Source organism: Gouania willdenowi, chromosome 7, assembly GCF_900634775.1.
Source record: "Gouania willdenowi chromosome 7, fGouWil2.1, whole genome shotgun sequence".
NCBI lineage: Eukaryota > Metazoa > Chordata > Actinopteri > Blenniiformes > Gobiesocidae > Gouania > Gouania willdenowi.
In genome coordinates, this window is record NC_041050.1 from 21,983,434 (window position 1) to 22,008,969 (window position 25,536).

The 25,536-nt window shown below is 41.1% G+C and overlaps 1 protein-coding gene across 1 annotated transcript in view; it reads right to left on the bottom strand.

Moving 5' to 3' along the window:
- Positions 1-8,082: 8,082 nt before the first annotated feature.
- The window catches only part of LOC114466475 (pleckstrin homology domain-containing family G member 4B-like), a 67,060-nt gene continuing 49,606 nt past the window's right edge, over positions 8,083-25,536 (bottom strand). The window contains exons 15-24 of the mRNA XM_028451941.1: positions 24,200-24,449; positions 24,008-24,097; positions 23,058-23,351; positions 22,770-22,940; positions 22,509-22,686; positions 22,208-22,324; positions 12,207-12,479; positions 11,682-11,920; positions 11,422-11,480; positions 8,083-8,327 (exon numbers count right to left, since the gene is read on the bottom strand). Of these exons, the coding sequence (XP_028307742.1) occupies positions 11,442-11,480; positions 11,682-11,920; positions 12,207-12,479; positions 22,208-22,324; positions 22,509-22,686; positions 22,770-22,940; positions 23,058-23,351; positions 24,008-24,097; positions 24,200-24,449 (1,651 nt within the window). The 3' untranslated portion in view covers positions 8,083-8,327; positions 11,422-11,441. The remainder of the gene's footprint in view (positions 8,328-11,421; positions 11,481-11,681; positions 11,921-12,206; positions 12,480-22,207; positions 22,325-22,508; positions 22,687-22,769; positions 22,941-23,057; positions 23,352-24,007; positions 24,098-24,199; positions 24,450-25,536) is intronic.

Consider the following 25,536-nt stretch of genomic DNA (forward strand, 5'->3'; position numbering starts at 1 on the left):
ATGTGACAAACTTAGAACACTCCTTCCTTTTTGATCCCAGCTTTGATAGTGCCGATGTGTAAAACTGATCTATTCTCTATTATAGAAACCCAAATAATAGTAAAAACTACATTGATTACCAACTGTAGCAATATATGAAATCTATTGATTGGCCATGCATGTGCACCCACACACATACAGCTCCACTCCACGCGCATGCAAAACGCGCAACGCTTTACAATCAACAATGGCGTTGTCAGAGGTGATGATCATCAGCTGCTGCTCATCACGTCTCGGCAGAGGGAGACTGATCCTCCGCTGCACCTCTGCACTCTACAATGTCAGCATCATTGAACTGTCGGGTCACGCTGCATAAGTTGGCATAGCATTAGCACGGAGTGCTAACAGCTGATCTCCTGAGTAAACATTGGGGCTGTTACACTGAGCAGTATCTCCCGATACGATTGCAAAAACTGCAGACAGCAGCAGCTGAATAAATAGTGCAGTTTGAGCATCCATGTTTAAAAGAAATAAAGGAAAACACCTAAACAAGATAAAAAGAAAGAACAACGCATGTGGCTATGCTAAAACACAGCTAGCAAATTACCTCCGCCAAGTGCGAAGCGGAAGGTTATGTTTTACCCTGTGTTTAGCTGTCTGTCTGTTTGTTAGCATGGTAACTTTAAAGGTTATGAACGGATTTGGATGACATTTTCTGGAAATGTTGATGATGGGACAAGGAAAGGGTGATTTTGGTGATTGTAATAGCCAAATCCACTACTTGGCTACCTTGATGGGTTTTAAAGGGCTGAGTGGCTGACGCGCCCACTGTGTACACCTTTCACTGTCCGATTGACATAAATCACATACAACTTCTTGATATATGCTTATTTTTTCTTTATTTTATGCTTAATTGATTCCGAACCAATGTGTCCATCAAACCATCAGTTCACCTCGACCTCTGGTCTTCACATGGTATAGCATCAAACAGTGTTCGTGGTATTTCTGGTGTTGCGGTCAGAAACTGTTTGAGCTCCACCACGTCAAGCAACATACCCTTGTCCCGGAAGTGGCATCAGATATATAGTCTGACACGCTCATTTAAGACCCACACTTGTATATAGCCAATAAAATGGCCATTACAGTGATGTTCTGGATTACCAAAAATGAGAAAATACCAAAAAATAGGAAAATAGTAGTTGTGCCTGAGCCTGCTCCTTTAAACGCAGTGACTTATGGCTAATGCGTGGTGGCTTATGGGTACCATAAGCCACCACGCAGTGGTAAGGAAGTGCATTGTGGGAAGTGCATTGTGTCCCACCCTGTACTCGTGCTGTACTACACCAATTTATTAGCTAATTAGTTATTACCCTAATCTTAAAGTTGAACACTGTTTATACTGGTATTTGTCATACAAATGTGCTTACCATATGTTTCACTCTTCCTTCCTATGTACACGTACCTTTATCTTAATTGGGACCAGATAGTGGGTGGTGTCCAACCATATTTGGAAGCTGTGTGTGTGGGCAAAAAGTGAGTGCATTACTAGCTAACAGCTCTTGGGGAGCTGTTGAACACTCCACACACTCCACACACACACACACACACACACACACGCACACACACACACACACACACACACACACACACACACACACACACACACACACACACACACACACACACACACACACACACACACACACACACACACACAAGGTATTTATAATCAAAATATACTAAATGAGTGAAATAAAAATAAAGAACTAAACAATATTTATTCAAAAAGTACACAAGACGACAACAGAAATGCACAAAAATATACCAAAAGGCTCCAAAAAAAAAAAAAAAAAAAAAAAAAAAATACACAAAACTAAAGATCTATATAAAAAACAAAACAAAAAAATTACTCCAGAATCACACTACAATGGCAACAAAAAAGTGCACACAGTGCAACCTAAATGGCCTAGCAGTCAGTGTTTTTTTGGATCCTGGTGCTCAAGTAAGCACTATTGATCATGAATGGAAAAACAAATACTTAGCAGATACCACTGTTAGGCCTCTAAGTGAATTTACTTTCGATGACAAGGAGTTAAAGATTTATGCTGTGAACGGTGACATTCGGATGCATTCCCAGCTTGCAAATGTCAATCAACCAAAAGGAGGATGTTCCTGTTCAGAGAAGCTATTCATCTATCCCAAAACCACTTTTTAAAGAGGTGAAGGAATATATACAGCAACTCTTACTAAAAGGGTGGATAGTTAAATCCAAATCGCTATACTCTGCTCCAGTAGTCTGCGTTAGAAAGAAAGATGGCAGCCTGCGGCTATGCATTGACTACCGCCTCTTGAACAAAAAGACTGTTCCTGATTGACATCCCCAGCCCAGAATACAAAACCTGACTGACACTCTTGGTGGGTACGCCTGGTTTAGTATTCTGGATCAAGGAATGGCGTACCACCAGGGTATTGTAGCTGAGGGCTGACACCAGTTCAGTGTCTTCATCACTCCTTGGGGTCTCTACGAATGGGTTCGTCTCCCATTCGGACTCACAAATGCCCCCGCTACATTTCAACAGAGCTTGGAGGAGATGCTAGGGCCCCTCAGAGATGAATGTTGCATCCCTTACCTTGATGATGTACTTTGTTATGCAAAAACATTTGACGAACATGTTGAGATGATCCAGAAAGTTCTCCAGGCTCTTCAACAACATGGTGTAAAGCTAAGGCCAGAAAAACTTTTCAGGCAGGAAGTGAGGGCCAAATTGTGTCAGCTGAAGGAGTTAAAATAGACCCACGTGAGCTTAAAGCTGTTAAAACCCGAGCATCTAAGAACCCACAGATGGTGGGTGAGGTGAGGCAGTTGATTGTTTCTGGGCTAATTTTCAGGATTTCTCCAGGATAGCAAAACCGATCTATTAGCTTCTCCAGTGAAAGCAAGGCTAAATGCAGATTCCAGTGCAGAGTAAAAACAGCAAACGGCAACAGCTGCCTTCTCGAGAACTTGTAACCTGGACAGCTGAACACCAAAAAGCCCTAGCACAGCTGAACACTCTCCTCACCAATCCCCCTGTTTTAGCATATCCCGATTTTATATGCTCCTGTGACAGTGCTGAGATTTTTTATTTGTTTGTGTGTTTTCTTGTTTGTTGCAGCCCAATTTAGCAGGATTTAAAGGGGGGGGATGTAACACAGTTATTAAGGTCTGAATTAAATCCAGCTAAATTGCCACCTGCAACAGTAAACTCAGCGCCAGAGTAGAAATCATAAGGTATTATGGGTAAAAAGTAATTTTTGAACTAGTTCAGGGTAGTATTCTCAACTCTATAGCTATTGAGTTTTGAATTTTGTTGATATGAGATTAGGAGTGTGACAATGTCTCGATACGGCGATATATCGCAATATTTTTTCCCATTGATAGATTATCGATATGCTCCCGCTTAGTATCAATTTTTTTTTTTTGATTTTTATTTATTTATTTTTATCTATTTTTTTCCAAAACCTTTTCTGCTTTTTCACTAAAATGTGCAGGTACGTCTTCACAGAAATTTTGTCACTGTTTGTTGAAGGAACCAATATATTGTTTACTGGAATATTGCACTATACTGGTGTCACTGGTAAGAAAGACCCTATTTTTTGTTTACATAAAGCACTATTGGAGATACTTATTAGTTTACATTGATATGTTGACACTTATTTACAGAAATGTTGCAGTAAAATAGTGTCACTGTTCATAGGACACTTTTTCAATTTATTGTCTTTCAGAGATATAAAATAAAAAAAAAAACATTTTTTCACTTAATCTTTTTTTTCTTGTTATGTCATAGATTATTGTAGATTGATTTCTAACCAATATATTGATAATCGCAGTATCGTCACATCGTGAGATAATCGTTATTGTGAGCTTTGTATCGTGTATCGTATCGTATCGTATCGTGAGGTACCCAGAGGTTCCCACCTCTTTATGAGATATAAAACACAACCAGTAGTCAATGTGCAAGCTGCCAATTGAATGGTCAATTTAAGCTACTAAATGGGTTCATATATTTGTAAATCTGACTCTGAAAAAGTCAGTGCATCACCAGCCACAAACCTCACCGCACATCACTGCACTTTGCTCTAAGTCATGTATAATCTTTTCATTTCCAAATGATGGGCCACATTTTTTTAAAGTGAGACCTCAGGGGGCTGAATTACACTTTCGGCCTGAAAGATCAAACACGGACTCAAAACATAGATATGGTGCTTAAAATTATTCATGAAGGCCTACAAATCAAAAATAAATTGCATTGGCACTACAATGGCCTCACAATGAGACCTACAATTACATAGCACCCTAAAGCAAGTTACCTTCTAAAAACCTAACAGGAGTCACTGCTCGGAGCCAAGACCATTGTTCACACACATCAGCTGTTAGCACTCCGTGTTAATGCTACACCAGCCTATGCAGCAAGACCCGACATCACTTGTAAACTGAGGAGGAAACGATGGGGATGTTTACGGATTCATGGCTCACAGCGCTAACAACGGACTCGATTGTGGAATTGGATGGCTTCCTTTATTCTTTTTTTTCTTTTCTTTTTCTCAAGCCAGTATAGTGACAAGTGTGAAGCTTAGCTATAATGGTGGTGGCTGTGGACAGGGGGAATGAGTAAGTGGTAATACCTAAAGCAGGTATTTGTGATTAACATGTCTAAAATTAAGCCCAGTATGAGTTTTATCCCACATCCCAAGGCGTGCCAGTGCATCGTAGACCAGTATATGTGCAAAAACCGCTACCGCAAACCTAGGAACTGTCCCGGGCGCGCAGATGCAGCCAGGCCAGCAGAAAGAGCGGGGACCAGGGAGCCCCAGGCCACCCCACCACGGCCAAGCAGCCCCCCAGAAGCCCCCAAGATCCCAGGCAGAGAGGCAGCCACCGCCCCCCACACACACATCCGAGGAAGCCCCAAGCAGCTGAGCACCCAGCACATCCCGCCACCGACCCCAACCCCCAACCCCAAGGCCCCCCACCAGCTACCCGTCCCCGCCAGCATCCCGCCCCCCCACCCACCCACACCCAAGTACCCAACCCCCGAGGGGAGGTCCCAGAGAGCCCCCCGCCCGAGACCCCTGCAGAGGAGCCAAGGCCCACGCCCAGCAGACGGCCAGAGCCGCGCCGAATGGGCAGCCGGCGGGCACCTGCCAGTGGGTCCAGAGCCAGCAGAGACCGGACCCCAGGCTAGAAGGACCCTGAACGGAAGCAGCACCAAGAGCAGCGCTACCACGCCCATAGTCGCCGAGGGCACCAAGAGGATGCTGCAAGTCGCCTCTGCCGGCAGGGCGCCAGATCTCCTTTCCTTGATGCCACCGGCGCGATGAGCCCCAGACAGCCCCCCCAAGCCCCCCCCCCCCCACCAAAGGGCCCAGTCACACCGTAACACCACAATTGGATTGAATTTAATTGGCGGCTTCCAACTATTATGCAGTGATGGAAGACGGAGAGCGGTAAGCGGAAAGGTGAGAGTCTGGCTGTGTTTGTGTGCGGAAAGAAGGAGCTGCTGCTGCTCCTGCTGCTCTGGTTCTGCAGCAACGCGCACACACTTTTCTGACTTAAAATCACTGCACGTTGTTTGATTGCGTCATTGCGTCACACGCTACTACTTGGCCTTGCTTTTAACTCACTCCACCGGAGGCCGAATGTGGCTTTTTTTTTGCAATAATCAGCCAAATATATTCGGTTATCGAATATTCGGTGCATCCCTAATTGTAAAGGTTATTAGCTACTATTTTTACCTGGGAGCAAATATTATTCCTGGTTATTGTTTTCCTACTTGGCTTTATTTTCCGGTGATTTGTTCATATCTCTCTTACACTCCGTGGACTAAAGTGTGTTACTGTCCAGCTGTTGCTTCAAAACTACAATCGACAATTACAGCCGACAATAAAAGGTTTGTTGTGTGTTTTTCCCGAATCCCGATAGATGTGATTGGCGCGATACGTCATGTTCTCCCCCTGTCCAATCAGAGCCTTCCCAACCCCCAGACATAAAGCGGAATTAACTAAAGCCGAATAAACCGGTTTTCCATGTAAACCTCAATTCGGGAATTATCATTACCATGTAAACACAAAGCAGAACACTTTAATTCAGAATGGTTTAATTCGGAATAACTATTTCTGAATTAGGAAACATCATGTAACCGTGGCCATTGTCCTATCCATGCAAGTAGCCTACATTTATAAATTAAAAATGCAACAAAAGAGACAAAACACATTTTCTATAAGTAACACAAGTGTAAACTGTGAATTACGTTGATCATATTTATTGAAGGCTTGCACATGAAAACACGCCAATGCATAATTAGGCCAATTAAAAGAAGACCAGGCCAAGTAGGCCTAAACGAGTCACTGAAAATAAGTGTCAGAATAAAGTAATCCAACAATAGGCCAAGTGACTGAATATTCAGTAGGAAATAGTAAAACAAAAATAACAGTCAATAATAATCAATAGCAGATGGCACATTAACTTTACCAGTTATCACCAGTAAACTCCAACCCACATTTCCACACACCCATGCCTATGACACTAGCCTACTGTACAGCCTATATCAGTCAACCCCAACCCCTTTTATTCCCTCCCACTCATATCACAAATGATTATGTTAAATGGGGAGACAAGCCTTCTTCAGCTACATTTTACTTGTTGAAGCCAGACCCCTTTTAACTTTCACCACCATAGCTCAGCTGCAGCTGAGGCGGGCAGCAGGAACAGACCAACAGACGGATTCCACGAAAACTAAAGGGGACATATTATGCTATTTTTCACCATTTCCATTTGTTTGAAGAACCCCAGCAACATAGTATTTGAGGTTTATTTTCCCAAACCCGCTTGTTTTCTGGAGATTTAGCCCTCTGAAAAGTGACTTTCTGACCAATTCTAAAACCGGGCGTGTCTATTGACGCGGACACCACATATGACTCCACACAACAGTTGATCACCAGCGACTTTCTTCACACAGGCCCGCGGACCGTAACCATGGCACCCCTGATTTAGGTGGTGATGCAGTTTTTTCAATTCAGCATTCGCCACATGGGTCACTTAAGGCTCACATCTGTTTTGTATGGGTCAGAAAAATGCCAATGGTTTATTTTCTCCCCTTGTGAGATACGCCTACATTACATATTCATCAGAGAGAAACACGCAAAATGGATTGTGGGCGCATTGTGACGCGTTGAACATGGCAGTCCTGATTACCTGGGGTTTGTACCCTTTATTAGCAAGTTGTTTTAATATCCTTAAACCCATTGATGTGCAGTGTCGATTTTCTAGTGAGAGTTGATTTCTTACCTATTCTCATTTCGGAAAGTCCAGATGATGGATGCTACAGTGTACCTGCTCAAATTTGGCTGTAGTCTTTGCCCAGCCTCCCTCATTGTTAGACCATGGTTGACCACATGGTCAACCAAAGTGGCTTAGATCTCATCAGAGCTGATGGTCCTTGGCCTTCCTTATCCTCCTCCTCTTACTCTCACTCCTCTGGCTCTGCCTCTGTTTCCAATGATGGCACCCAATGCTCCAAAACAGAAGAACCCACCCGTTGCCTTTTAGGGTAAAGCTAATTGCTAATTTTAAAACTGTGTTACAAGTGTGTGCCATGTGATGAGTCAGTGTGCATAATAGAGCAATTAACTTTGGAATTTTGAATGACAGTGTGGTCCTTGTGAAAACAACATTTCTTTTTTTCAGTGTAAACTAAAGTAGGAATTGTGCTTGTAGTGAAGTAGAATTGATTTAGGGGTTGGCGCAAGTACCATTATTTGTGTGTAAAAAAATAAGAAAAACTGTAAATGATGTAGAAAAGGTGTCTTGTACAAGAAAAGTGGGTAAAGAAAATGAGTGAAAAAAGCATGAATAAAAATAAGAAACAAAGAAAATGTATTAAATAAGGAAGATTATTATAAAATAAAATAGAGGCTCCATTGAAATGAAAGTTTTTATTACACAAGATTAAAGATAAACCATAAAATTGTCAGACTAGCAGATAATATATTGAAACAGCAATATTGTTGGAAGTTGAACAACAAACATCAGTTGTTTGTAATTTAAACTTCAGTCAAAGGGCATTAAATAAGCAATTTCAAAGCTGCAGTTTACCCTACAGCCCGAGTCAGCTCTGTGATTAAAATAATATATGGTTAAATATGTCACTCTGGACCTCGAGTATTTCAATAAATCCGAAAAAAAGCAGTCCTGTGGCCCTACTGAGGTCACTACCTGGAGGTCATAGAACCACAAAACAGTTTAACACTGATTCTCCATCTGCCTGAGACTGAGGCAGGCCAGCGCTGGTCAGCATGTGTTCCACAATCTGAAATAATACAACACAAATTGTTAGGATTGCAGCTCATGCTCGTTGAACCTTTTCTTTAAACAAGATGTTTACAAGAGTAAAATTACAATAGTTTTATGGCAAAACATTGAAAAGGTGCAAAAAAAGATAAAAAAAATTTGATCTATCTATGAAGGTCTTTGTATGTCTATCTTGAGCTATGTACTTGGATAAAGGAATCAACTATCAATAACAAAAACACACAGCACTCTGTATGTTTTTTAATCTACATAACACATCAGTTAATATGGTGAATTAATAAGTGGCAAATTGTAGCTTTGAAGAAATCTATGTACCAAAGCACTTCATCTGTTTTGGCTCATGCCTTAATTTGTATGGATTTTTGTGATAGTGGGAGAGTGAGAGCTGAGTTCCATCAGCAGGTCTGCAGTCCAGCAGTGATTGGCCCATGACTAACTCTCCCGACCATAGACATCATATACATTAACGCGTCACTGACCGTTGCTGCTGATTGGAGCTGACATGAATATGCAGCACCATTTTGCTTTGGGGCTACACACTGCTCTAGTGCATTATGTCTATAGAGGACTGATTTATTAAATTGCTCATGAATCACATATTTGTCAAAATACATCAATGCGAGTTGTTCGTGACAAACATCAGGCATGGCGGACAGGCAGACATACAGTAAGTAAAACAAGAACAACTGAGAAAAAAATTAGTTATATTCAGATCTTTATTTAGATGATAGCTTGTATTATTTTTGAGAACAAATTGGCGAGATTCTGAACTTTTGTCACCAAACCATTAAAGGAGCATAGGGCAGGAAATAAGACTCCATAGTGACACAATGGCCATCTGGGTAACTGCAGCCGTCAGCCAATCCGACATGGGGGCGTGCACCGCAGCTGATAATGTGACCCGATGGCTCGGTTTAGGACAGATATTTATAACTGGTGGTCGGGTTCGGTCACATAGTGTCCTTTGCGGACAGCGTTCTTGTAATTAGAATTTAAAAGGTGTATTCAAGGAGTATTCCACTTTCATTTGGCCCCAGTGAGTTGAGGAAGTATTACAGCCTTCCCACTGCAGCAGCTATAAAGAAAGTGATGGCCACTTAACGTTGCTTCATTTAATTGATTTTTAATGTAATGTAATAACGCCAGAGTCATCTGGACATCCAAAAAAGACGTGATAAAAAATATGACACAGTAGATGCAAACCCACGATCTTATGCTCCCAAACGCGCTTCCTTAACCAGCTGCTCCATTGTAACTTTCAAACTATGTGATCAACTCTACGGTTTATAACTATACATCCTACTGTATTACAGTAAGAAATAATGTAAATGTCGAGGGTTAAATGTGTATTCATTTAAATTGACATTTACGCTTTACATTTGCCACAGGTATGTGTCCAGGGAACTTTACTACAGACGTCAGCAGGCATTTTAATGCAGATCAACCATACAGTGTCTTTTCCTAAATGCTCTGCATCCCCAGCATTCTAAAGAAAACAAAAGTTTGCAAAAAAACGTAAACGTGTGTGTGTGTGTGTGTGTTTGTGTGTGTGTGTGTGTGTGGAGGAGAGAGAAAGTTACACAAGCATTACCTTTGAAAAATGTAGCATAACAGCATAACAGCTGGGAATATTTTGACTAAGCTTTGCTATATTAGGGTCAAGTACCTAATTAACATTTTAAAACCTCATATCAACTGAACAAACCAATGAGGAGATTAAATGCTTTCTAACTGTGCTTAAGAAGACAGTAGGTGATCACAGAGGACTTATGTTTAGTAAAATATTCATAGAAATTCAACTGTTTGTTTAATATCGACCATTCAAACGTTCTTGGTAAGCTACTATTTCAGAATTAGAATCAGAAGAGCTTTATTGACCAGGTACAGCTTAGAACAATACAAGAGCCGCCGTCTGCAGAAACTTCCTGGTGATAAGAGATGAGACGACCTTGGCTGGCTGGGGAGCCGAAAGGGAGATAAGCAATGTGATTTGATACAGGCTATGTCAAATTTCCAATAGCCTTCTGTCCTGGGTCTCTCTGCTGTAATCCAATGAGTGGCCTAACTACTACTTCCAAGCCAGGCCTCCAACTTCTCCCAATTGTTATCCATAACGCATAGACGATCCATAAGCAGCTCTTGCTTGCTTTTGATATCGATCAACACATGAGTCTGAGTGTTCAGAGCCCTGCTACATCCTTCAGAAATCACTGGCAGCTTTTCCAAAACAGTCGCAAGCGTAGTACGGACTTTTCGATAGATTAGGAAGCCACCAGCTCCGATCAGCAGCATGCCTACTATCATTATTCCAATCATGTAGATGTCCTCCACGTCTTCCACGGAAAGGATGGACAGACACACAACTCACCACTTGTTCCAAGGGTCAAGTGTGTATCCAGCCGCAAACGTCCCGCTTGGACATGCGGGTTCACCACCCCCGGTTCTTTTCGTTGAAAAAATCTGATCGATAGCACTGAGAGACAAACTAATTAGTTTCATTATTCCGGTTTTGGATGAGTTGCAGAGAGAGGCTCTTGTTAGGCTCACAAGACCAGACAGAGCAGCAGCAGGGAGAGAGATAAGAAAGGAAGGGAGGGAGAAACAGAGAGTGCGACTGTCCTCGTCGAGAGAAGCAAGAAGAGTGCTATAAGCACGTGAAATGGTGTTTTTCCTTCATAAAGCAGTGATATGAAATATTAATATTGGCCAAGAACAAACACGTGACATATCTGTAAAAAATTAGAATGACAGACTTTTGTAGACCATAGGTTGCAGTGTATGAAATGTCAGCCATAGAAAGCTAATTATTATGTAGAGACAGGTTTGAGCCTCCTCAGACCTTCCTATGATTTTTTATGATTTCCTGACATTTTGTGCAAAAACATCTCATGCTCACAAGTAGGTGGCGCTGTGTTTACAGTCAGTTATTTTTATTGGTATGCATTAGTTGTCATAAAGTGATAATTTGTGTGAAGTTTCAGATCGATAAGACCATGAACGTTATTTGTAACGCGTTACTGCCCAACACTGGTCTTGACCCACCTGTTGAGAGCTGCTGGGTTAGTGCAACACACAGCACATACTGCACGTACCTTCTGTTGGATTTCCTTGGTTAAACTTCAGTTGATTTTCCAATCATAAATTCATCACACTGTAATATAAGACACAAAACTGTAGAAAAAAATATCCCCAACTACTTGGAAAAGTAAATGACAATCATTTGTGTAATTTATAAGGTTGGTTAACATTATTCATTCATATATCATTAAAACATTGCAATCTTGTTCATAAATGCTGTGCTGAAAGATCATTTTCAGCTTACTCAGAAGAACAACAGGGTGTTTTTGTTCACCTGTACCAGTGCGTTAGTGTGATGTGGAGCTTTAGAGGTGACACCAAGCTTCTTCCTGCCAATAGCGGGGGATCCATTTATCCTCTGGCTGGGGGTCAGACGGAGTGTTGTGTACGGATATGAACCCTGGGATATGGAGGACGAGTCATCCACTACCTCTGCACTAATGTCAGACAAGTAGCTGCGCTCAGAGCTGGTGAAGACATTTGTACACGCCACAGACGACTCAGTGCTGTCCACTGAAAGAGAAACACAAGCACGAGCATAAACAGGGCAATCACAAAAAAGATAAAAATGAAAAAGATTGATAGATCCATCTAACCTGAGGCTCACTTTCACATATATTTTTAATATAATAGCAGTGGATCTGAATAGTTTTGCTTGTTTCTGCAAATAAAATACTTTGTAGGGCAATCATAAAAGTTAATTTCTAACGTCAAATTTGATTCCTCTTCCTGATTTGATATTACGCTGTAATGGGGAAGAAATGTCGGCCTTCCAGTTTAATAATAAGAGTAGACTCACACAGAGGATGGTGATTTTTCCACTGTTTATAGCTCTGATGCTGATAAAGAAGACTGTTGTTCTCGTTGTCAGTCACAGCTTCAGGAGAGGAGCACACACCTGGATTGACGTTTATTCCCTGGGATTGGTTGCTTGGAAATCCAGCAGGAGGTAGTGAGCCTCGGCCAGACGAGGAAGACGATTGGCTGAAGGTGGTGGAGGTGGTGCTGCCAGAGCCAATGGAGTGAGGCCGGGCATAATCTAGGCCCCTGTGTGAACAACAGGCCACAGGGACTGACACACACAAATACAAAATAATTGGAAAAGTGAGATAATGAGCTGCATTAGATGGTGGAAGACTGCAAATGTGGGACTTTGAAAAACAGTTGACAATCAAGCATTTAGTGTAACAGGAATATATTATTACCATTTCGCCGTTATCTAATGCTTGAGATGGGAAATTACACCATTATTCAAATCAGCTTGACTGATCTGATCTTATCTAAACTGAACTGATCTGATGAAACTGAGGACTTTCAATCTCAAACAGAACATCTATCAGTTCTCACCTACATCTCATCCTGGTACAGTTTACTAATAAACACAAAACATAATTGCTCTAGCATAAATACCCTTCTACTAACAGCAGTATGTAATAAGTGATCAGTTAAGCCATAGAATTATAAGAATAGATGCCACATTGGCTGTAGAGGAGCATGCCTAAAGCGCAGACATTTTGGAACAGTGCTTGCAGAAGCGTTTGTGCATGTACAGTAGATGGAGGTAGGGGACAACTTTATCTCAAAGTCAAATTATTTATAAACTTTTTCACAGACGGTTTGATTTTTTTTTTAAAATGTTACAAATGTAGTTATGGCATAGGATACTTTATTATAAAAATGGCAGTTTTATGACCAAAACAAAACAAAACATTGTCTGATATAACTGATAAAAATACCAGATTTCCCCCTGGATGGTCCAATGAACGGAAAATATAAACAAGATCCCTGGAATAACTTTTCACCGGTAAACTATCTGTAAGGAGTAATATTGACCAAGTTCTTTAGTGAAAAGAACAGCGACAGGACTCATGGAACCCCTCTGCTCTACGTATCTGTTCTATCCATAATCTGTGAAATAGTTCAATAAAATTGTATTTTGTTCAAGGGACAATGGGAACTTAGGAGCTGGACAGCCATGGAAACGTTGTGTCCTACAGCCTGCAACTAATACCGGATTTTTTTAGTGGATCTGCAATGTTGGTGAGTAATGGATTACATGTAACGGCCTTACATAATCAGATTACAAATTATGAGTAACTGTAATCCATTACAGTTCACTGTAAAAAAAATAAATAAAATTGATTCATTCACGGATACATCAAATCTGGAGGCAGATTCCCACACAGAGCTCCTAGAATCCATCAATATGAGGCTTGGTGTAGTTGACTTACTACACAAAGTGGAGTAATTTGGTGTTGCAAAACGTTCAAGTAGTTAATTTTAATTTTAAGATTATGGCTCCCTCTCGGTATTGAGCGTGGTACTTCCGGTTCTGGGTCACCGGTTCATAAGGTCACTGTGCCGCAGTTTGGGCTTAAAAAAGAAGGTCAATATTAAAAACGTTTTTGTACTGCCGAAAGTTATTTAAGTTAATATTTCGTGGTTATTTAAAATTATTCCTGTGACCCCAAACTTCCTTTAAATCACGGGTCACGGAGTCCACTTCCTCCTACGTCTCCATGGCTGTGCTGATGGCCAATACATCTTTTCGCGGTGACATCATCATCTGGAACATTTGCCTTTACAACGCCCTCCTCCATTTTAAGAGAGGTTTACTTTTGCATGACAACCGCTATTTACACTATTTACCACAGACATCACACAAAGGTTTTATTCAATGTTGTACAAATATTTCAGCAGATTAGAGCCATGCACCGATATGAAGGAAAGTTACATCTGGTTGGTTTGGAATCATGTCCATACCAAGAACCTTAATGTTCATGGAAAAACGACCCGACAACATGGCCAGATCTCCAATGGCCTGCTATTTACGAGTACCTCATTAACAGCCCTGGCGTCTACACAATGGAGAAGATGAGGACTTACAAAAACTTGGCTCAGTAGGGAGACGGGAGAGAGGTAAGTCATGCGAGATGTTCTGAGAGTTGGTGAAAATTCAACATGGCGGCTCGCTGCCTTGACTAGTCTACCAACTCTGTTTACTTGCCCATATTAACGCTTCTTACTGTTAAATCCATGCCACAAACGTAAAAGAGATGAAAAATGAAAACAAGCTTCTTAAAGAGACAGTCCTGGATATCCAATCTCGCAGTATGCGAGACAGCGTGATATTCTCAGGCATTCCAGAACCCCCAACGACGACCCAGAGGCTCTGCTGAAAAAATTAATGTCGTCTGCGCTCAAAATCCCAGCAGAAACCGTGAAAAACATCACCTTTCATCGTTTCCATCGCCTCGGTCCACGCAGAGGTGATCACCCACGCCCTATCATTGCCAAATTTGAACACTTTCAACAGAAAATTCAGGTTAAAGTAAAGATTGGGAACTTAAAGGTACGCAATTCGGCATGAATGATCAATTCCCTCAAGAAATAAATGAACATAAAAAAAACCCTGTATCCTATCTTCAAAGAAAACTGAAAGAGAGGCCGTAATTCCAAACTGGTCGTAGACAAGCTTTACATAGATGGCCAACTGTTTAGGGATTCGGACATCACCCCCTGGCTCTACTAAGAAAAATTAAATTAAATTAAATTAAATTAATTAAAAAATTAAAAAAAACAAACAAACAAAGGTAAAAAAAAAAAATAACAGCTGATTTATGAGTGAATATTGAAAGGATAATCCTCCACTCATGGTGTAGTTAAGGTAGCACTATTTGAAAGGTAAAATAAATATGTATGTGTGTGTGTGAGTGTATTTATATACATGTGTGTATATGTATGTTATAAAAACACAAAAAAATGAAATAAAACAATAATAATTTTAACTGTATATGTGTGTGTGTGTGTTTGTATATATGCTATATATTTGCACAGATGTTGGTAAACACGTATAGGCGCGTACAGTCTCACGGGACACTCTCTACCCCATGTCAACTCTTTCTTCTCCAACCCCTAACCTGTTTTTGTTCTCTCGCATCCACTCAATACCCCCCCCAACGCTTTATATAATTACCCCTTGCTTGTCTTATTCTTTTTGGTACTGTTTGTTGTTGTTTTTGTATGTCTGTGCTTTTCACTAACCTTTTCAACCCAGCCCCTTACCCCGTGGTGTTATCGCATGATAAGTATTTCTTCTCTTTTTTTCTTGATTCTCAGTCTCTCACGACACAGCTGTGCACAAATGCTCTCAGACTCTTGGTTATGCTCACATTTGTATGGACTAAACTCCACTCTTTTCCATGTCTCAGTTTACAGTAACATCTTGGAATGTGCATGGCATTCGCTCGCAGGCTAAAAAGATTAAGATATTTGATTATGTATCAAGATTAAATGCAGACATTGTCTTCTTTCAAGAAACTCACTTACTTAAATTAGAAGAAAAATATCTGACAGACTAAAATTTTAAAAAGATATATAATTCGTGTTTCAATTCCAGGCAAAGAGGAGTCTCGGTTCTTTTCAACAAAAGATTACTCTAACATAATCAGCTCCACCATAGACCCAGAGGGCAGATATATTATTATCAAAGTGGTAATCAATAATAAATATTTCACAATTCTAAATCTCTATGCCACCAATAATGACGATCCTGACTTCTTCCACAGAGTTTTTTCTGAGTTATCCGACCTTTCTGCAGACTCATCTTTAATCATCGGAGGTGACTTCAATCTGGCACTCAACACATCATTAGACAGATCCAAAAAGTGCCCAAATACAAAACCATCTCGATCTGCTAAAGTATTAATAAATTACATGGAAGATCTTGCAATAGGAGATGTATGGAGACTAAACAACCCAACTGTGCATTAATCCTTCTCCCCAATTGACTTCTTTCTCTCAAACAATTCCATCGCACATACGATTTCCTCTAAAATACATCCTATAATCATTAGCTATCATGCCCCGATATCCCTCACCCTGAAGTGTGACTCTAATCAGAAATTATCCTCTCTGTGGCGCTTTAATACTTCATTACTTAATGACAGTGAATTTGGAAAAATGATAAGAAAAGAATGGGAGGACTTTCTATTAACAAACGATTCTCTGGAAGTGTCACCGTCCTTACTCTGGGAAACCGGCAAGGCTGTCATCAGAGGGAAGATTATATCATACTCTTCTTACAAGAAAAAACAGGAACAGATTGATGAGAAAAATTAAGAAACTTAAGTAAGAATACGCAGCTAACCCATCTGAACTTTTATGGGAAAAACTCCAAAATACAAAACTTAATCTGGATATCATCTTATCTAAAATAAAACTGATTTTATTTTGCAGCAATTACGATACAAAAACTTTGACTCCAATACTAAATCAGGCAAATACTTAGCAAATCAGCTTAAACACAACAAAGAACACAATTTTATAGCGACAATTTCTGATAATTCAGGTCAAACTTTAAACTTACTTCAGGACATTAACAAGATTTTTCATGATTATTATCAAAACCTATAATCATCAAACTTAAACCCTGATCCTGAAGATATTAAAACCTTCCTCAATAACTTAAACCTACTACAGCTCACCATAGATCAGAAAACCACCTTAGACTCACCATTAACCTTACAAGAACTACAAAATGCTTTGGATAGCATGTCAACAGGCAAAGCACCAGGTCCAGATGGGTTCCCTACTGAGTTCCTAAAACATTTCTGGTCAATGCTGGCTCCAATTTTTTTAGAGTAGTGACAGAGATTAAAAATAAAGGTTACCTAGGAGGCCACATGAATACAGCGAACATTAAATTATTACTTAAACCAGACAAAAACCCCATGTTACCCTCAAGCTACCGTCCCATCTCACTTATTTACACAGACATAAAAAATTTTTCCAAAGCACTCACTTCTAGGCTAGAGAAAGTAGCACAGTCAATTATATACCAAGACCAGACAGGATTTATTAAAAATAGACACTCCACAGACAATGTGAGAAGACTATTTAATTTGATCAACATGGCACAGAACTCTAAAAGAGAAAACAATAATCTTGTCAGAAAAAGCATTTGATAGAGTCAACTGGTCATTCCTCCTTGCTGTCCTTGGCAAATTTGGCTTTGGACAATCATTCATACAATGGATCTCCACCCTGTACTCTAAACCTAAGGCCTCATAACCACAAACAAAATAACATCCCAAAGCTTCACACTGCAGAGGGGAACCAGACAAGGCTGCCCACTCTCAGCTTTACTCTTTGCAATATTTGTTGAACCTCTCGCAGCAGCTGTTCATCAGAATACTGTTGTTAAAGGAATACACTCATCCATTTCAGAACACAAAATTATTCTTAATGCGGATGATATTTTACTCTATTTGGAAGAACCCAAATCCTCATTAGAAGAAATATTTAAACTAATAAACAGCTTCTCTAAATTATCAGACTATTCCATTAACTGGTCAAAATCATCAATCCTTCCATTAACAAAAAATTTATGGAACCCACCAAGCCAAAGCCCTCAATACATACCCGTGTCCCACAAATACCAATAAATATCTAGGCCTAACTATATCACCAAACCTAAATGAATTAATTAAACTGAACCTGGATTCGCTGTTGGATAAAGTCACAGAAGATCTGAGGAGATGGAACAATCTCCCCATCTCACTCCTTGGCAGAATAGCCTCAGTTAAAATGAAAATTTTACCTAAAATAAACTATCTGTTCTCTATGATCCCACTGAAACCACCAACACAATGGTTCAAAAGATTAGATTCTGCAATTACAAAATTCTATGCTAGGAATAAAAAACCCAAAATAAGCCTTTCAACCCTTCAAGAAAATAAAAGCGAGGGTGGTTTAGAATCCCCTAATTTCATGCATTATTACTTAGCAAACCAAATATTATATTTAACAGAATGGCTAAAACCAAAAGAATACCACAACACCTGGCTAGAAATAGAACAGCTAGACTGCAAACATATTAAACTCTCTGATCTCCCTTTTATCACTGTGACCCTCAAACATCATAACTGCTATAAAAACCCACTGTTTGCCTCCACCCTGACTGCATGGTGGAAAGCCCTGGACATTACGACTGTTCCGATAAAAACTAGCATGCTGTCTCCAATCTGGCACAACCCCGACTTTAGAAACAAAAAGTAATTTTCTTCAGTACTTACAAGTAACAGAGACAATCAAGAAAAATACGGCAATAGATCTAATCACCTTGCAACCTCCAGAACTGAACAGAACAAAATAAAAAAAACTCTCAAAAATATACAGAGCACTCTCGAACACTAACTCTAATCACTTACCAATCGCTAAATGGGAAGCTGGACTCTCAATCACCACGAACACCGATTTATGGACAGATATTTGTTGCAATACTTTTAAGATGATAAAAAACACAAATCTTCAGCTAATTCAATACATGGTCCTCCACAGATCCCACATTACCCAACAGAAAATGCATAAAATGGGCTTCTCCGAAACAGGCATCTGCTCTCAGTGCACCCAGAGAACAGCTGATTCATATTTACATGCCGTATGGCTTTGTACCCCAGTTCAACAGTTTTGTTTTCCAATTACTGAAAAACTGTCCTCCATTTTGGACTGCAGGATTCCTCTATCTCCAAATCTGTCTGATAGGAGACCTGACTATGCTTGATCTTCCAGCAAACCAATCGCAATCCATCCTTGCAGCACTCACCATAGCAAAAAAAAAACAATATTGGTGAATTGGAAAGATAGGTGGTAGGGTTCATGGCTCCGGGCCGGGGGGGGGGGTCTGGGATGGGGTGGTGCTGGGGATGGCTACTGCTCGGTTGTGGCGGGGTGTGGCTGTGGGTTTCTCCGCCGACCCGTCTGGGTGCTTTGGCTTGGTTCCCTGAAGCGCGCCTTTGCTGAAGATGCTGAGGCTCACTTGGGGGACCGCATGCCCCAGCGTGTATGGCATCGGGGGGGGAGGGAAGGGTGAGCTATGGGGCCTTGCCCGTGCTGGAGCCTCCCCTTGGGTTGTGCTGGGTGGGTGTATGTGGGAGTGCGGCCTGTGGCTCCTGGCCTGGCAGATCCACGTTGGGGGTGGTTGGTCTGCTGGCTGGGTCGGGTCGGTGCATCCCTGGGGTCTCGGGTTTGGGCATCTCGGGGCACGTTCCCCTGCCATCTCACCGCGGACTGGCTGCAGTTTGGTGTGGCGCCGCGCTGTGCCTGGGGGGTGGGTGCTCCGTGTGGCCGCCATGGTTCGGGGGGGCCGCGGGGTGGGTCTCCGGCTGTGCTGCTCTGCGCGTCCCTGGGGCCTGCAGTGCCGCGTGCCCGTCTGCGCCATTTACCCTCTCCGTTAGCCCGCCATTTGGATGGGCCGGGCTCATACCAGACAGGCCTCCTACATGGACACTTCACTTCACTCAATACCAGCTGGTCTGGTTGACCCACTTGGTGCACCACACACCACAGCACCGCTCCCCTCCATCCACCATTTTTAATAGCACTTCATACATTCACTAAACACACACATTCACTCAGGGATAGGGAAGTGCCTCTCCGAACCCTAAGCCTAACCCTGTCGGGTGGGGGCACGGCTCCTGTTCTGGGTCCTCCCTGCCTGGGGTCCGGTCTCTGCTGGCTCTGGGCCCGCAGGCAGGTGCCTGCCGCTGCCTGTTCAGTGCGGCTCTGGCCGTCTGCTGGGCGTGGGCCTTGGCTCCTCTGTCCTTTCTCGGATGTGTATGTGGGCGGCGGTGGCTGCTTCTTGGCCTGGGATCTCGGGGGCATCTGGGGGGCTGCTCGGCCGTGGGGGGTGGCCTGGGGCTCCTTAGCCCCCACTCTTTTTGCTGGCCTGGCTGCATCTGCGGGCCCGGGGCGGCTCCTGGGTTTGCAGTAGCGGTTTTTGCACATACACTGGTCTACAATGCACTGGCGCGCCTTGGGATGTGGGATAAAACTCGTATTGGGCTTAACCTTAGACACGTTGATCCCAAATACCTGCTTTAGGTATTACCACTCACTCCTTCCCTCTGTCTGTGATTAAGCTTCACACTTGTCACCAGACTGGCTTGATTATACAACATATTAAGGACAATATGTTCTACTACAACTTCCCCACCCTTTCTATTTCCTGCATTGAGTCTCTCCTCCCTGCTTCTTTTCCCCTCCCCCACCACCCCCTCACCTAGGTGTAACACTGCATTCCCTTTTTATATCCTCCCCTATGATAAAATGTGTCTTACCCTTCCTTAGGGAGGGCTGGTGATGGTCACAATTAAGCAATAAAATAAATTAATTTATTTCATTGCAATAACAAAACATGCATTGCTGTCTCACATTGATTGCATTTCTTGTAGTGTTGACTTTTGACAGCATGTGCAGACAAGTGAAAAACCAAAAGCTTGGATGCATATATTTTCTTTAAGGTAAGCTTATGTATGTGTTTTTGTGTCTATATAGGCCTATGTCATCATGAGGATTGGCTCGTTACGCAATGTGGCTATGCTAAGCTCGCACCGCTAATATAATAATAATAATAATAATAATAATAATAATAATAATAATAATAATAATAATAATACAGCCTAAATTAAAACAAATAGGTATATGAAGCACATTTGTTAATTCATAATCAATGTCATAAAATCAGTCAGGAAGAAATTAGATCCCCAAAATACACAACCTACCATTAACAAAATGTCTACTGCAAACATCCAACCACTTTGATTTTGGGTCCCATGTAGCTCCATCTACGTTTGTTTGCCTCAGTGCTTGGATCCATAATTTCCGTTTCTGTCCTTATTTTGTCGGTATTCTGTAAAATGATATCCTTTCCTTCAGCCAGGTGTGGTTATGAAAGCCAAATACTATGCAGGATTTGGGCATTATACGATAAAAATCAGCCATACTTCAAAATCTCCATCATGATATCAGCTGTAAATAGCAGTTGTCAGGCAAATGATGACCACTCTTAAAATGGCTGCGGACGTTGCTAAGTCAAGTGCTGACATCACACGAAAAGTTGTATAGCCGATCTTATCACAAACTATCTGGATCTTCAGACAGCAGAATGTATCTTTTTACTGCACCCACTTACAGGAAGCGAGGCGCACGCACACACACTAAGAAATGTTAAATGCTAAATAACTACTTTTATTTGTACATATGTACATTTGTACATTATTGGATTTTTTTTTTTTAAATCAGATTCTTCCTAAACCGCCGCATTGGTACAAGCTTTACTTATCAATTCATCATGCGAATGTCCCATAGAAATAAACCAGAGAAATCGCACACGCTATTTTACTTTGCACCCGCAAATATACCCCTTTATAATGCTACAGAGTACAGAGTATGTACACCTTTTTTGTACATCCAACCTTCAAACACATACTGTATCAACACGCATTTAGCCATAATTGACAACTCTACTTAAGCTCCTACATGAATACATACTTCCGACGGGCACTGGAAGAAGAAGAAGAAGAAGAAGAAGAAGAAGAAGAAGAAGAAGAAGAAGAAGAAGAAGAAGAAGAAGAAGAAGAAGAAGAAGAAGAAGAAGAAGAAGGTTTCAGATTGTGGGAAGAAGCCGGAGTACCTGGAGAAAACCCATGCAAGCAAGGTGAGAACATCCAAACTCCACACAGAGAGAACCCAAGTGTCCACCCCTGCAGGGCTTGACCCAATATCAATGTTAATTATAATAGTGATACTAACAAACTTATATTAATAATGGCAATGAGTACATTCTTGATTTGGTTCTGTTTAATGTCTAAAATGTTATTTTTCAATCGAGCCTGCCATAGAAAAATCTGTCATCTCTGTGGGACAAAAAAAATCCTTATTTAGTGAGGGTTAGCTCTGTCAGACAATGTTTCATAAAAAGAGATATCATTGATGAATGGAGTGAATGCAGCTCCTTACTTTTGTCAGGTAAGACACAGCTGACAGATCGATCACAGATTGCAGCATCGTTGTGTTGAAGATCAATGAATGGCTTGTGGCCGATTCCCATAAACACCCTCTCCTGGATTCGGATTTCTACAAGCATACATGAACAAACTCTTTTGACTCCCCAATCAGTGATAAACTTCATGAGAATTATAACATAAAGTCACAAAGGACTAATGTATGCCTGATAGAATGTTGGTGTTAACACAGTCCATAGAAACAATGTTATTTACTTAAACAAAGAAGTGTGCAACATGATGCTGCTGTAAATAACCTCTACTGTGAGAGGCCTGATTCCACAGTATCCTCTCCAGGTCATTGGTCCAGACTCTTTTAAGCTCAATACTGGAGGCCTTCAGAGTGTAAGTGTATTCACTTTTTCTCCTGCGAAACCAAATCTCAAAGCACAGACCACTCATAGTGGAGTTGTGAGTCATCCCGATGTCACTGGTCTGCGATGGGAAACACAAAAATGGAAATTCCTGTATACCAATTACACCAATAAAAGATGCATTATTAAAGCATTCATGCAGACCTTGAATGACTGCTTGTACATATACACATCATTTCCAACATCTGTCCTTTTGGTTTTACTGAAGATGATTAGATCTTCAAAGAGAAAGACACGGCGGATGCATTTCTTCTTCTTGAAGAAAACTGTAAATTCATCCTGTCGTACTAGCTGACCCTGTTCTTTCAAATTCACCTAAAAGAGAAGAGAAAATCACAGAAAATCAAAGATTACCATGAACAAAAATATCAGGGAATTACAGAGAAGAGACTATGATTCATTAATCTGTGATGTGTTTTGTTTATATCTTACGTCACAGTCCTGAATGGCGTCCATGGTGAGTAAATCATTGCCGTGGCGCATCTGAAAGCGTACTAGGTCTGCAGCAGCCTCGACCTCAGCCATCTCCCGCTCCATATCACTGCCAGTCAGTACAGGTACGTAAGGAGATGATCCACAACCGCTGGATGTGAACTCTGTTGGCCTGTGTGAGCCTGACAGTGCCAGCATGTCCTGCAGCAGAAGGCTATACTTGCTGATCCTCTGGATGGGCCGCAGCAGGTAGGAGGAAAGGTCCATCATGTCACCAAGTTCTTGCTGCTTCCTCTGAGAGGAGGGGGAAATTTGCATTTGAAAACTGAGTGGGAAAATGCAGTAGGACTGCTTCCATCCAGCATTATTATATTCTATCTATCTATCTATCTATCTATCTATCTATCTATCTATCTATCTATCTATCTATCTATCTATCTATCTATCTATCTCTCTCTCTCTATCTGTCTATCTGTCTGTCTGTCTGTCTGTCTGTCTGTCTGTCTGCCTATCTGTCTATCTATCTATCTATCTATCTATCTATAGTAGATACTGGTTTAACAGCCAGACTTTCGGATTAAACTTGGAAATAACCCTGAGCTGGGAATAATGAAATATCCCCCAGCTCATCATGGGAGGAAAACAATATACATTTCATACACAAATACGCGTACAAAGGTCATAACAGTACACCCAAACAAAAGAGAGAAGAGCCAGTCAGCCAATACAGGCAGCAGAAGGGTACACTTTAGACTCCAAACTGTATACCACTTTCAAAGAAGAGCTGCTTTAAACTTTATTGGTTTGGTCTTCCATATAACTAAGAAATTAATCTCTGTGTTTGCATGCAACTATTAACTGATGATGGCAATACAACATTGCTTTACATGGACAGAATTGTCATGCTAATGTTTTATTAGAACACAGTAAGAAGAAAAATGTAAACTGACCTTAAAGATATCATGATGGCAGTGCAGAATTAGGCCGTCTGACCGCGGTTTGTTCTTGCTGTACAAAGCGTACAAGCCAAAACTCTCACTCTAAGGCAGGAAAGAGCCAGAATGAAGAATATCTTGAAATGTAGTAGTATTTTAGTCATAAAAATAAAACACTGTTGAAAGTGTGTTTTCTACAAATCTCACATGTCTGAGGAAACAGCGAGCCACCGTGGCTGGCTCCCTGTGACAGGTCTCCAGCTCCGGCAGGAAATGGTGACTGTGGAAGTTGTAAAGCTTCTCAAGGTTGCCAAAAATTATTCCTTGCTTTCCCCGCAGTTCCTGAGGAATGTCCGGCCTGTCCATGAGTGGGAAATAATGAGTGAGGATGTAACCCAGCGAACGAACGTACTCTCTCTCTGTGAACACCAGCTCCTCCATGACACGCTGCAACCTCCTGGTGACACCAGAAAAACAGACAAAATGAAATTTACACATACAGTACCTCCACAGAACAATAATATTTGCAATGCCCACTTTTGTTTTCCCATTGGCAATTTATCACAGCATCATAATTACACTTTTGGCCTTTTTGTATTATTTATAATTTTAAGATTCTCATATGGTGGTACAATAAAGTTAGAATCAAATTCCTCAATCTTTCTCTGTAAGTACAAAATACATTTTTCAATAATGCATTTTGTTGTTGTTGATCAATTCAATTTATTTTTACGTTTAAGGGCCTCTACTACAAAGCTAGATCCTCCTATCTCGCTAACTTCTGGGATTTAATTGGTAGGTCCTGTCCTATGAAGCTGGCTAATGTCTGGCTAAATCACCATGGTAAGTTAGGCTGAATGACTAACCTGGTCGAGATCAGGTTTTGTTCTAGCTAGGATCTGAGCAAGTACTAAAGCCCCGCCTCCTGACCAATCAGCTCTCTTAGAAAACGACATGTCCAATCAGAACTTGGATCTGTGAACACGTTTCTGTGTGGATTTGATGTGACGCTGACAAGAGAGAGAGAGAGAGAGAGAGAGAGAGAATATTTATTTTTTCATTTCATCTTATAGGATTATTATCTGATGGACTGACCTACATTTGTCAGCTGATAAAGCCTGCGTGTATCGGGCACTTTCAGACAAAACAATTCATTCATTAATTAATGTATTCTGTGGCGACGCTGAAAGCCTCAGTCCTGTAAGAAAACATAAAATACAAATACTGTCCACCTTATGATATAGGCTGAGTTGTATGAATGCAGCAGCAGAGCCACACGGACAAGGTGAAAGTGAAACTGATCAGACTGTGTTTTTATTCTCAGTTTATAATCTCACTAATTAAAGCATTAACAATCATTATTTCCTGCATTAATTACTTGCTGCTTTTACTCTAGCAACTGTGTTGTTTTTGGTCTGAATTATGGATTTTAATTCTTCATGTTTTTAAAGAATTATTCCTTCATTGTGATTTAAGTTGCTCTACAGTTTCTTCAAGATTCATTGGTCTGACAATGCAATCCCCACCTCTGCCAGGCTGAAATC